General features: G+C 48.9%; 1 protein-coding gene across 2 annotated transcripts in view; it reads left to right on the top strand.

Moving 5' to 3' along the window:
- Nucleotides 1-12,704, top strand: part of CRAMP1 (cramped chromatin regulator homolog 1) — a 65,013-nt gene extending 52,309 nt beyond the window's left edge. For both annotated transcript variants that reach the window (XM_028507676.1, XM_036021070.1), the window contains exons 15-21: nt 882-986; nt 1,218-1,396; nt 2,097-2,165; nt 2,730-2,958; nt 3,682-3,846; nt 4,919-5,064; nt 9,225-12,704. In XM_028507676.1, coding sequence (XP_028363477.1) covers nt 882-986; nt 1,218-1,396; nt 2,097-2,165; nt 2,730-2,958; nt 3,682-3,846; nt 4,919-5,064; nt 9,225-9,389 — 1,058 coding nt within the window. In that variant the 3' untranslated portion in view covers nt 9,390-12,704. The remainder of the gene's footprint in view (nt 1-881; nt 987-1,217; nt 1,397-2,096; nt 2,166-2,729; nt 2,959-3,681; nt 3,847-4,918; nt 5,065-9,224) is intronic.
- Nucleotides 12,705-13,427: the final 723 nt, after the last annotated feature.

Below are 13,427 nucleotides of genomic sequence, written 5' to 3'. Positions count from 1 at the left end.
GTCAGGCTTTTTGTTTGTTTGTTTTGTTCTTTGGAATAGAAGTGACCTTGGGGTATATGACTTCAGCCTTCCTTAGGTCTCTAAGGTCACTGACTGCCCTGGCTCTTTGAAGTAAATTTTCTTTCTTCAGTGAGAATTTTTTAGAGAAACACATACTCTGTGATTCAGCTTTTGAATCAATCTTGATTTTTTTTAAGATTTTTTTCCTTTTAGAAAGAGGGAAAGGAGAGAAGGAAAGGGAAGGAGGAAGAAAAACATCTACCTGTGGCCTCTCCCATGCATACCTCCCCCCACCGCCCCCACCCCCGCGGTGACCTGGCCCGAAACCCGGGCATGTGCCCTGACCGCAAATCGAACAGGTGACCTTGCAGTCTGAAGAATAATGCCCAACCCACTGAGCCACATCAGCCAGGGCTCAGTCTTGATTCTGACAGTTCAGATTTACGTAACTACTAGACCCAGACAGCTGTTGATTGGTTTTTCTCACTCCTCCTTTTTATCTGCAGAAAGCCTAGTAGAAAAGAGTCCAATTGAAGAGGCAGAATCTGAGTCCAAGATTTGATGCTCTCACTTCCTCAGAGGAGCTTGTAGGTTAGCTCAGGTGTGCCAAGGGCCCTCACCAGGGGATGACAGTGCTGACTGACGTTATCCCCCAAGGGCACAGTGGTGCCGCCATCATGGATGCCAGAGTTTTCTCCTCAGTATGGGCGTGTTTGACCTCCGACTTCTTCAAGTTAGCACATATTTGCAATGTTCAGTGTGGTTTCCACCTCAGCTCAGCTTCCGTGGTCCCCACTGGCTACAAGGCAAACTCGGTAGCTCCCACTGTGCTGGGGGGCAAATGGGCTCAATGCGGCTGCTTTCTCTTCTTGTTCTCATAGGGAGAGGATCATTCCGGCCCATCCAGTCCTCCCTGACCAAAGCAGCTCTGTCTCGGCCAATCATGCCCAAGGTCCTTCCGCCCCAGGCCACAGGCCACCTGGCCAGTAAGTTTTTGTGACCAGCATAGAGACAGACACAACTGAGGGTTCTGAGTGATGTTTCTGTTTTCTTCTTCCCCAAGCTGTGCTGTCTTAGTGCCTCCCAGAGAAAACAGGAAAGTCACTGCCCTTGCTCATCAGAGTGTGGCACGAGGCAAAGACTGTTCCCGTGAGCCCTGTGGAGCGTGCTTGGGGTGTCAGTAGAGCTTGGGTTGGCAGTGTCTTTTCTGTTGCCAGGTGCTGTTGACTTAGCGGCTACAAGTGCTGGCATTATCCCCGGGAGCCCCCTCCCCGTCTTGGATGCCGAGGGCTTGTCTGGCATCTCTCCACTGTCTGCAGATGAGGCAACAGCTACCCTGTCGGGTCACAACTCCACTGGCACCCACCAAAATGGAGACCCCATCCCCGCCGTGGGGGTGAGTGTTTAGAAGGGCTTCTCTGAGTTATCACCGGCTTTCAGGATGGGCTGGTCACTCTCCAGAGGGACGGGAGCCAAGGTAATGGAACTGGGGTCATGCTGGACTGCAGTTCTACCTCAGGAGGGGACAGGTCCGAACGGCTGGAGGAGAGCTGCTAAACCAGGGAGAGTGTGGCATGCACGAGTGCCGCTTGGCTCAGAGGAGACAGCCATGGAAGGAAACAAAGTGGTGAGAGGCATGCTGGGTGACACTGGAGAATCCAGAACTGAGACAAGGAAGAACTATATGTCAGCAGACTTTTGTGTCAGCTTGGCCTGAGAAGGAACATGGACCAAGCTGGCCAACATTGGGCCTGGTGGCCCCAGACCGGCACTCCTCTCCACCTTTGTCAGCCCTCAGCTTTCTCTGGTTTCACAGCCCAGCCCTGCCTGAGGACTATGAGGTTTTGAATTTTCAATCTTAAGTGCAGCAAGCAACTTGTTGGCCCACCCTCTGGAAGCAGTGGGCTTGCTTATCCACACAGGAAGAGGTTTCCAACCTAGACCACGATGTGTTGGTCTGCTGCTGGTGGTTTAGGAAGCTGGGAAGTGGGACAGCTCTTTCTTAGGAGCTTAATGGCTCACTAGCCTTTGGGCAGAGGTCTGGCAGGCTGTGTGTAGGGGCTCATTGACACTCATGGTGTGTTCTTTTCTTGTAGAGTACAAGCGATCCATTTATCAGCATCCCTCCAAGGCCTGAGCAGGAGCCAATGACAGACGATTTCCAGGTAATGTGTGCTGGTGGCTGGTGAGCAAAAGAGCTACCTCAGGAACCCCCTCCAGTGCTGAGCCCCTATCCTCCTGGTCCTGCCACCAGACCTAGCATCTCCGCTGTGGACTGCCAGGATGTGACCAGGATACATGGACACCCAGTGGCTTTGTCCTTCCATTGCCTAAATAGAAGAACACACATTTGCCATCTATGGCTGATTGAGACGCAGTTCTGGAAGACCAGTTTCTTGAGCTAAGGGGAAGAAGTTGTCAACTGGGTAGCACTCCTCAGCACTCACCTTCTGCCTGGGTGTTACCAGCTGTCTTGCCATCGGGGGAAGCAGGTCCAGAGTACCAGGGCACCCTGGCCAAGGCCAGCCTGGCCTGCATCCCGAGAGTGGTTTCTAGAGACGTAAATCCCCCACTGTGTTTCTTACTGGAAAGGGAGAGTTGCCTTCTAGGGTCATCATTTCTCTGTTGACTTGCCCATCACTTTGTTACCACCAAGTGGGGCTGAGGTGGATTCAGTTGTTCTTTATTAGGGATAGATTGTGTCTGAACAGTTCCCCATCTCCCACCAGGGTTCGCCTGTCCTCTCCTTATCAGAGCTGTCCAAGGCTCCTCTGCACAATGGACTTTCCACCTCGCCCTTGGCAGAGGGCTCCAGCACCCGGCTCTCTCCACCTAACGTTTCTGCTCTGCTGGATATCTCCCTGCCTGGCCCACCTGAGGATGTGCTCTCGCAGGGAGAGCCTGCCACTCAGATCAGCGACTCGATAATCGAGATTGCCATCAGCTCTGGCCAGTATGGTAATGCCCCTGCATACCCCTCTTGGAATCAGCTCCGAATTAGGATAGGGGAGATGGGCTTGCCCTTGACCTCCCATCTGAGTATTTGCCAAACCTGCTGGGTATGTTTTCCCATTCCACTCTCCTTTTACATAACGGATTTGTGGCTGTTTATGGTCTGGTGGGACAGCTCTTGACCTTGAGACCACTATTGGGCCAGTGAGGCCTCTTCAGCCTGGAGAGATTAGGTGGGGCGTTGTCCTAGTTGGTTATAAATCTGGGTGGATGCCTTTGGGTTTTGCATGTTCCAGGAGAGGGTTGGTCTGATATCCTGATAGTGGTGTGGTTGGCATCTACTGATATGATTTAGGCCATAGATTCAGATTGAGCTGGGGTCACAGCCTGGCAGGGCGTGGATGTGGGCCAGTCATTGGCTCATTTGTGAGTTGGGAATAGCGTGCACTTCACAGGGCTGCCGTAAGCACCTGTGAGGGGGTTTAGGTGAAGCTCTGGGCCCAAGGCCTGACTCCATCAGTGATAGCTATGGCTATATTCATTCCCTAGGATGGGTGTGTGTTTCCACTGGAGGGGGGATCCCCTTCACAGACCAGTGTCATTCATCCTTTTTGGGGGTCCTAGCAGCATCCTGGGTCTCCAGAGTTCAGTGGGCCTTAGTGGCAGGTTGAGGAAACAGATTGCTGTTCGCCCCACGTGGCATCTCTGACCCAGGATTTTGGTTGACAGGTGAAGGAGTTCCTCTTTCTCCAGCAAAACTAAATGGCAGTGACAGTTCCAAGAGTCTCCCCTCCCCATCCAGCAGCCCCCAGCCAGACTGGATTGCCTCACCCACCCATGACCCCCAGTGGTGCCCCAGCGACCCCACGGACTCATCCCTCAGCAGCTTGTTTGGTGAGTGTGGGGGCTGCCCAGGGGTGTGTCCTAGACTAGCAGGGGACAAGCAGGGCTCCACACGGTGAACGTGCTGGGGGGACTAGGATCTGGATTCTCTGCTGTCTGGCAGAACTCCTACTAGGACCGTCTGCTTCTTTTCCAGGGTTTATTTTTTTCTGCACCACTTACATATGAGAGAACGTCCGTATCTTCAGTGTGCAGTTTACTGAGCTTTGGCAAATATAAACCCTTGTAACCCATAGCACAGTTGAGATGTAGCACACGTCCATGTCCCCTGTGCCCTTCTGCAGCCCAGCCAGCTGTCCCGGGTCTTCTGTTCTTGCTGCCAACAGTGGGGAGAAATTGGCTTCTTATGCTCTTAGCCTCCCTCTTTCTTTTCTCAGTAAAGTATTCTGATGTGGCCAGTCCAGCTGTCTTGAGGCACAGTTTGGTGCATTCACAGGGTGCGTTCATCCTCACCGGGCCCCAGGTGTTGGTGTGATGGGAGGGGGATGTTGGGAAGAGGCTCACTGGCCTCCGTAGGAGGGGCTGAGACACGTCCTGGATCCATGCCCTTCGCCTTCTTAGAGAGCAGCCAGTCCACACACGTGGCTGTTGGACTGCAGCCCGAGGGAGGAGTGCACTGTACACATGTTGAACGGGGTCAGCACCCTATGTGGATGCCACACCCGATGGCCCAGAATGTGGCTCTGGGCTGGGTCATTCAGGGAGCCAGCACCCAATGAGTGTTTCTTGTTATATCAGAGCCCCATAGAACAGTACAGACCGCTGCAAAGTCAAGTACAAATTGTGAAAACTTGGAAGCCACCTTATATGGAGGCGGGAGTGGTGACTGGAGAGCAGAATACTGAGCGCCCCTGGAAATATGAAGCCAACTTAAGTGTGCTTCTGGGGACCTTCCAAGGCTCCCTACTTGAGAAAAACCATGGCAGCTCTGGCTCTACACAAAGCACAGTGTGCAGGCAGAGGCCTGCGTGGTCCTGGTGAGGCCACCTCCAGCCCATGGGTCTTTCTCTTGGCCTAGGGCTAACCAAGCCAGTCTCAGGGCTGTTTCTCCTTCTCTTGGCAGCAAGCTTCATCTCCTCAGATAAGGGCCGGAAGATGCTGCCAACTCCCGTGGGGACCCACAGTGGCACCTCCCTGCTGGGCCCCAGCCTGCTAGATGGAAACTCAAGAGACTCGTTTGTGTCCAGGTCCTTGGCTGATGTGGCAGAGGTAAGTACACCACCTCATGCCTGAATTAGACTTCCAGCCCACATACCAGAGGTGGCCTAGTCCCTCCAGCTGACCTGTTTGGTTATTAAGAACTACTCATCAAGATGTCAAAACCAGGAGTGAACATGTGCATATCCAGGTTACTGTCTTCTGAGAAGGGAAACTCTGGTGGCAAACAACAAAGTAGTAGCTGAGCCCTGAAGGCATCAAAACCTGGGAAGTCCTGTCGTCAGGGTTGACTATGGGAACTCTGCGGCAAACTGGATCTCGTGTCCTCCACCAGCTGCTTGACCTCAGTCAGGTAGCCCTCCCTGCCTGTGTGCTCTGCTGACACTCCTGGTAGAGGAGTCAAGAGTGGTTACAGGAGGCTGTGTCGTTCCTGCTGCCATCCGATGGGAGGGGGCCTTCGAGCAGCACCCCCCTGTGTCACTACTTGTCACTGCCCCGCAGGCAGGACAAGGGGGTCTGCAGGAAGGGTACAGATACTCCCGTGGCCCCCTCTCATGGTCAGGGTGATGACCATGAAGTCACGCTATGGCAGACCCTTGATGTGCAGGCAGGACTCAGTTTGTGACGCTCATCTGTGGACCAGAATGCGGTGTCCCTCCTTCTTAGGCCAGGCTGTCTGCTCATGTAGCCACCCAGGCTCCATCCCACATGGTATGAGTAGTGTCTGAGCAAGAAAGCCTTGCAAGGATGCACACTTGTTGAAGGAGTGGAGATAGGTACATTTAACTGTAAGGCAAGGGACAAAGTAACAGGTGCTGGAGAGAGAGAGGATATGCTTAAAATGACATCTAGAATGCCACGTGGATGGGCGTGGTCCTGTTGTTAAAAGTCCTGGGGCGGTATTTCCCATGCTGTGGTTCCCTGGGTTGCTGAGGTATTCGTGAGTGTCCCTCATGGGCTTTATAGTAAGATTCTGGGGGGGAAACCCTGGATCAGAGGAAGCTCACACGGTGGCGTCCCATGGCCATTCAGCTCTCAGTATCTTCATGTGAGTCTTACTAAGATCTGAGGAACTTAATGGGAAGGCTTTGGAGGATTATCAGCTGACCCTGACATGAATGGAAATTTCTGCCAAATACAAGCTAAATAGAACAGTATAATAAATATAGTAAATTCCCTCCCCCTTGAGCATTTCTTTGCCACGGAACCTTTATTTAGAGAACACTGTGACTCTAGTGTCTCCCAAAAGGCTGGTTTCTTTCCCTTTCTGAGTCTGTGTGGACATTATTTATAAGCACCTAGTTCCTGCGAAGGTGGGCACTGCACAGACACCCCAAGACAACATGCCAGGACTGTGCTATTGAAAGGTGGTCCGCAGACCCACTGCAGAACACTTTGGCCTTGTTAGCAGGGCAGACTCTGGGCCCACCGCAGGCCCAGCAAAACCAAACCCACATTTCTAACAAGATCTGTGGGTGGCACGTTGCACACAAAGGTCAGCGGCAGAGAACAAAGGCAGGTGCTATTCGTGGAGTGCTAAACCCACAGCCAGTAACACACAGTCGCCTGCAGAAACAGCGGGTGTTTATCCAAAGGATCTGACCAGTCACTCCTCACATTCAAAAACATGACTGTTTTTAAGATAGTCCTTATCATCTAGAGGTGCAGTTTGAAACATGTGGCTGAAATGATCTGATGGTGGGACTCTAATAAATGTGATGGGAGCAAGGAGTGTGTTGGAGGGGGGCCTAGATTGGCCACGGATGGATGAGGCTGGTGATGGACATGTGGAGGGAAGACGGTCACTGTTCGCTCTACTTTTCGAAAACAAACTGCAGTTTGTTCTCCTATTTCTTATAATAAAAGTTTTAAAATTCAGTTCAGGCCATAGCTCTACTCAGAATTTTCCAAGGCTTCTTATTTCATTATATCATGTAGTTCATTAATGACGTGCCAGGCACTGCTACAGGTGCTGAGTGAATAAAACAACTCTTCCACCTGAGGCTTCCACTCCAGCAAAGGACGCCGAGTGTAAACCCTGAAGACTGTGTGTTCCATGTATCTGTCCACAGAGTAAAATCCCAGCGCCTAAGACCCTCCTGTACACACTTGAGGCTTTCTCTCTGTCTTCAACACTCTTCCTTACTCACTGTCACATCCAGCAGCTTTCTTATTAATGACAGAGCCGAAGCCTTTTCCCATCCCAGCCTTTTGCATTTCCTGTTTCTTCTGGCAGGAATGTGCTCACCACCCCCCTGCAAACTCTGTCCCTTTTCTCCACTTAGGTCTCGTATAGGCAACCCCACAGGGTCTGCGTTGCACTCTGTGCCATTTGTCTGTCTGTCTGTCTGTCTTCCCCCAGCATTCTCATAGAGCGGGAACCACCACTCAGATCCTGGCAGCCAGGTGTGCCAGGCTCACAGAAGGCTCCCCTGCACACTTGTCAAAACAGTGACAATTCAGGCTGCAGCACATGGGCAGGGGTGGGGGCAAGACCTCCATTGCAGCCCTTTGGCCTTCCTCCTCTCAACATTTTATTTACTTACATCAAAGAAAGTGTTAAAAGAGTATTTGCACACACGTTGGGAAGAAGAGGAGTGTCAGCAGGATGTCAATCTTTTGAGGAAACAAGTTCTTGGAAGATGTAATCCCAGCAGTCAGGAAGTAGAGAAAGGCTGCAATGAAGGTGTGTATGTATTCTTCAGAGAGTGGAGAGGCACAGAAACTATTATTTGGACATTCTACAGAGGGAGGCATTCTTGTTGGTCACTTTGATACCAAGATTGGATACAAAGTGGAGAGTGAGCGTTACTGAAGGATCGCAAACAGCACCAGGTGCTCAGCCGACATGTTGTTTCTGACCAACATTGTCCAGAGGCATGTGCTGCTGAGAAGTGGATGCGCACACAGCCGTGGGGGTGAGGCCTGGCTGTGCAGGGCTAACAGATGGTGGGCGGGCTCCCTGCAGCCTCATTGTGTCCTTCAGGGGACTGCGCCTGCCTTCCTCAACTGAGCGGAAGGTTTCTGAGGAAGACCAAACTCTTCACAGAGTTGTTCCTATAGCCTAGTTTTATTCTAATGGTAAAAGTAGGTTACTTTAAACATACGTATAAATATATACATGCATGCAAGTATATGTGTGTGTGTTCAGATTACCTTGCACAGGCCCAGAAGTGGGGGGAAATCTCAGTTCAGTGAAAAGGAAACTAAAGATGCTTTATATATAAAAATTGTTTGACTCTACGGTTCTCACACTTACTGAGGGCAAAATGTAGTTGATAGATGAAATTACTATAGTACAGATCCAGTGTGTTATGTTTATCAAGTTATGTACCAAAATGGAAAGATAGGTTTGAGAAGCTGTTCAGAAGCCTTGGTATTTTAAAAACTTGCAGTATTTCAAAGATGCACTCCTAATAATTCATCTTCCCTTCTAATTATGAGCTAGAAGATTACAGAAGCTGACTTTCAGAATATTACCTTCCTTACATGCAAAAAGCAAAGTTATTTCTGCTCCAAAAGAGACAAAATTGGGAGAGGAAGCTTATTTGAGCCTTGATCAATCACACACCTATTAAGAAACTTTCTAATCATTGTGGCACCCTCAGCAAACAGTTGCCTTGTCAGTGAAAAAGGTGCAGTGATGTTACAGGTAAAATAGAAATGTGGTTCGTAACATCTTAACAAGCATTTCTAATCCTGCCAGCTCTTATCGCTGTTAGATTTCATAGTTGCCTTTCTACCTCCTTGGCACAGTCTGAGAATATATGTTAATGCTGCTTACTAGTTAAAAAAAAAAGTTTACGGAATCAGTTTATAAGACCTAGAAGAGCCCACTATGTACTATTTTCCTCAAAATGAATGTGAGAAATACAAATTTTCTAACCAGCATATTTATCCTGGTTCAATTCTAATGAGATGTCATGTTAACTTCATGTTTGATTATAAAAGGATTTTCTTCACTCAAAAAACAAAACAAAACAAAACAAAACCCAGTGTTCAAAAAGATGGAGTATTCAGAGATCCTTCCCAGAGTGCTGGGCTGCTATTACATGGCAAATCGATGGGAGGACACAGTCTTCATTGTAGAGAGACTTCGGGTCTCAGGTTCATTCGCTTTCAACTGGAAGTCTCGGTGGTGGCCATTCTTCTCCAGTCTAGGTGGCAGGCCACCACTAGCTGATGTCTTGCCTTGTGTCCTCTGCCCACAGGTTGTGGATTCCCAGCTGGTGTGCATGATGAACGAAAACAGCGTTGACTACATATCTCGGTTCAATGACTTGGCCCAGGAGCTGTCCATTGCTGAGCCCAGCCGCCGAGAAGCTCTGTTTGATGGCAGTGGAGGTGCACCCCCTGTCAGCGACCTATCCCAGTGAATGTATCTCGTAGTGGGGGCATCCTAGAGACATCATAGGAGGGCTCACAGGGCTAGTGGTCCTCAACTGTGGTAGGTATAGCCCTCTTCAGACTAGAAAAACGCAAACCAAGCCCAGGACCCCTAGAAGACGGTCAGAATCGAGACACCTCTGCACTCCAGAATATGCAAAATGCTGGAAGTTATGTCCCAACAGGCATAGGGCAGTAGTGGCCTGGGAGATGAGGCCGAGTTCTGGAAGGGTCAGTGTCAGACATTACTGTGGCCTTGGAGCAGTTCTTCGTTCTTCACCAGTTGCGGGATTTCACATTGGGGTCTGCGTAATGACCGTGTGTCTCCACCCAGGCTTCTGCCTTGTTTGTTGTCTTGGACAGTCCAGTGGGTTTTAACTTTTTGAAAGAAAGGGCTGGGTATGCCTTGGTGTAGTTGTTGTGTCCAGAGGAGTTGTAATCTCACTGCTCTCTTCAGGGAGGCTCCAGACCGTGGCCGCATTCTTTCTGCCAAACCTGTGCCACACTTTGGTTGCTTCTCTGCAGAGTGATGATGGAGGGAGGCAGGGTGGGGGGACTAGCTAGGCCTGGCCTGGGTTTTCTTTGCCTGGTGATGTCTGTACCCATAGACTGCAGACACTTAAGGGGACACTGATCACAGGGCAGCAGAAGGGCCCCAGGGCAGTGTGACTGGTGCCATCGACCCAGAAGTACTGCTCCTTACCTGGTGCTTCCCCATCCAGATGTATGTTCTGAACAGGAGAGGGAAAGAATCACGTCTTCTGCATGATTGTATGGACTTTTAGAAAAAAACCCTGGTAATCTGGTGGGAGGATGTTTCTCTTATTTTAAGAATTAGACGATGAAGAGGTAAAACAATTTAGTTGGTTTCCTTCCTGCATTCATCTACAGGGTTCTTCTAGGTGATCTACAGTGTTACTTCTCTCTATTGGGATGACCCCTAAGCTCTTGTTTGACTACAGTTAAGACTTTCCTGATGAGTTCTTGAACTTCTGATGTGTTGTTTGGCGTCTGTAACCATTGGACTGTGCAGGGATGGTTCTCTTCTTCAGTCTCTTTTTCCTTTTGTTAGCCTAACAGCAGAGAACACTATGATGCACAGGTTTAATCCCTGTGTCTGCTTTTGTCCTGTGGACTCCTATTTTACTGCGTGCTGGTGCAGTTAGAGCACGGACCACATCCTAGTGTTGTGTTCTGTGAACTTCCCTGGGCGATCAGTTGTCGCCCCTGCGGGTGGTCCAGCATCTAGTTCTTCCTCAGAACGAAGTTATAACAAGGCTCCCGCTAGCCTTTCCAGGAGTTTTTCCTCTAATGTGGCTTCCTTCTTCCAGATCTGGTTCTAGGCACAAACATCACTCTTAGGAAAAGTTCCAAAGCTCTGGAGATATGAAAGAAAGGGACATGGTGCCTCGTTATTAAAAGATATAGACAGCATTGTTTGAGCCAGAGTATCTTTAAACTACTTACGTTTTGTGATCAGTATAGCAGCTTCCTGAAATTAGCACCTTACTGAGCTGAATAAGATCAGGATATCTTTCTCTGAGCATCTCACTTTGTTGGGTCTGCAGCAGGTTAGGAAACCAGGCTGAGCTTAGGACACAGCTAGCTTCCTCATAACCCTCCACTGTGTGGGACCAGAGATGCCAAGTAACATTAGAGTGTAGATGCCAATGATGGTGTGTGCTGTGCCAGAGATGTAGGGCTCCTGAGCTGCATGTTCATCCAGGGGCACCTGGAGGCAGCTGGTAGGTTGGCACCTGTTACTCAGTGATCCCTAAAAGGAGAAAAACTCTGGAAACTGTAGGCTATTTAGTAGCACTTACTGCCTAGGTCTCTGGCATAGGCTCCATTTGGGAGTTGCTGACTGGCCGGTGTCATTCATTGGAGGAAGTGGGCTACAGAGAAGAGTAGACTAACTCTTCTCACCTGTAACAGAGCTCACAAGTTTCCAGAGAATTCTGCTTCTTTAGCAACCAGATGCTTAATGTAAGTGTTTGCTTGCCGTAGTAAGGGGAAAATGGTGTCATTTGTGGCATTATAAGGATGGAAGCATTTTTTTCCCCAGCCTAGGTGAATATTAAAATAAGCAACTGTTAGAGGCTGAAATTTGCAAAAGACCCAAATAGAAAAGCCTCCTGTCTCCTGCATCTTTTGCTGCCTTTCCGTGGAAGTTGTAATAGTTTCAGTATACACCTGTGGCTTCCTTGTACATTTGAGCATGTTATAATTAAGAACAGATCAGTTCCTCAGAGACATGTTTTCCTGGTCACTCTAATGTCATCTGGCATCTTCTTGCTGATTCATCTTTTATGAAGAGTGACTGTCCCTGGTCTCAAGGGCGTTGGTGTTGTGGCCTTGATTCTTACTGTGACCATCCATTGGTGAACATGCCCTTCTCTAGAAAATGCAGAGACAAATGGAAGTTTATGGTTCCACATGAAGTTTGTGATGACATTTTTTATTTCTCTTTATCTTCTGGGTGTAGAGCACTTGCTCTCAGGAAGTGGAGATAATTGGAAACATTTCATCAGTTAATCTACTTGCTTTCTCACATCTTCAGATTCTCAGCCTCAGAATCCCATTCTTTTACCATTCTGTATCATGGCCTCACTTCTGATGGGTGTCTCTTTCAGTGTAATAACATTTTAACCGAGATCACACCACTGAACCCAAACTTGTGCAGAAAAAAGTTATGGAATAAAACACTGGAAACAAGCGGATGAGGAGCATACCCGCTGCTGTGGGTTTTTTGTGTTTTGTTTGTTTTTAAGGCGTTGAGACCTATCAGATGTATTCATGAGGAAATAGGGCACTTTGTCTTGAGGGGAGCAGGGAACCACAGCAGACCTTTCCTGTCAGAGCTCTCCTAATCCCACAGTAGTTTGTAAGTCTCACTAAGTTCAGGCGTGGAAGCACTACAGCAACCTTTACCCTTTGTTCTACAACAGGATAACTGGCTCCAGAGCTTCTGGTCTGGGCAGCGGAACTTACTGCTGTTTCTTTTAAATAATCGTTAAGCCATATCATATAAGGTTTTTGGCTTGTTTGAGATGTGAATTTGTTTTATAGATAATAAATATACATATACAGTATATGTATAAAGCAGAATGCCTGTCCTTCCTGATTACTTTTTGTACCATATTGTAAATTACATTATTTATTCTTTACCAATTTTGGGAATAAAAGGTGTTTTGGTTATTTAATATAATAAACAAAAGCTGTTAAACTTCTTATGTTTAAATTTCCAGTTTAACTTGTAAATGTTTTTATTATTGTGCATAAATACATACTAATACTTGATCTAATAATTTTTGTTTCTGCCTCTTTTTTTAAGTGCATTTTAAAAACAGTTCAAGTGGCTTTTCATTTGGTTGGTAAGCTCTCAGAAGAATAGAAGGGCTGTCTGCAGTGTAACTGATTAACAGAACACTGCCGACTATGTTTAATTTTTAACATAAAGTGTACCAGAAAGAGGGAACTGGTGCGCTTTATCCCTTGCTCCCTATTTATGAAGATGTCTTTCTGAGGTGCTCCAGGACTGGAAAGGACCGGAACTGCTGAATCCCTGAACAGATAATTCGGATTAGTGGTCTGTTGCCAACCACTGCACTTGCCATTGGCTGGTTTGCAAAATCCACTGTCTCTTGACAGATACTTCCACTATCCCTTAAGAATAAGCAGCCGGTCAGTGGCCTTGGGAAAGTGGTTGTCGCCTAAGTCTAGACTTGGCCCTCCCGCCCCCTTACTCCCGCGTGTCTGGGTCACCAGGGCACGAGTTCGGCTCCTCTTGGCTGTCGGTAGAGTAGCGCGCTCTCCCGCCCAGGAAGCGATTCCCGGCGAATGCCCGGACGGGAGTTGGACCGGCGGGCCTCAGGCCACTAGCCGCACGGGCCTACGTCACGGCCCCGCCCGCCTCAGGGGCAGCCCGCCTTCTGTTGGCTCCTGCCCAATGCTGACTCCTGACGCCATCAGCGGCACCTGCTCCCACCAATTAACTGAGAGCGCGGTCCTCCACAAGCCCTCGGCTT

The sequence above is a fragment of the Phyllostomus discolor genome, chromosome 3 (genome assembly GCF_004126475.2).
Source record: "Phyllostomus discolor isolate MPI-MPIP mPhyDis1 chromosome 3, mPhyDis1.pri.v3, whole genome shotgun sequence".
Classification (NCBI taxonomy): Eukaryota; Metazoa; Chordata; class Mammalia; order Chiroptera; family Phyllostomidae; genus Phyllostomus; species Phyllostomus discolor.
This window is presented reverse-complemented; position numbering and strand designations above follow the sequence as displayed.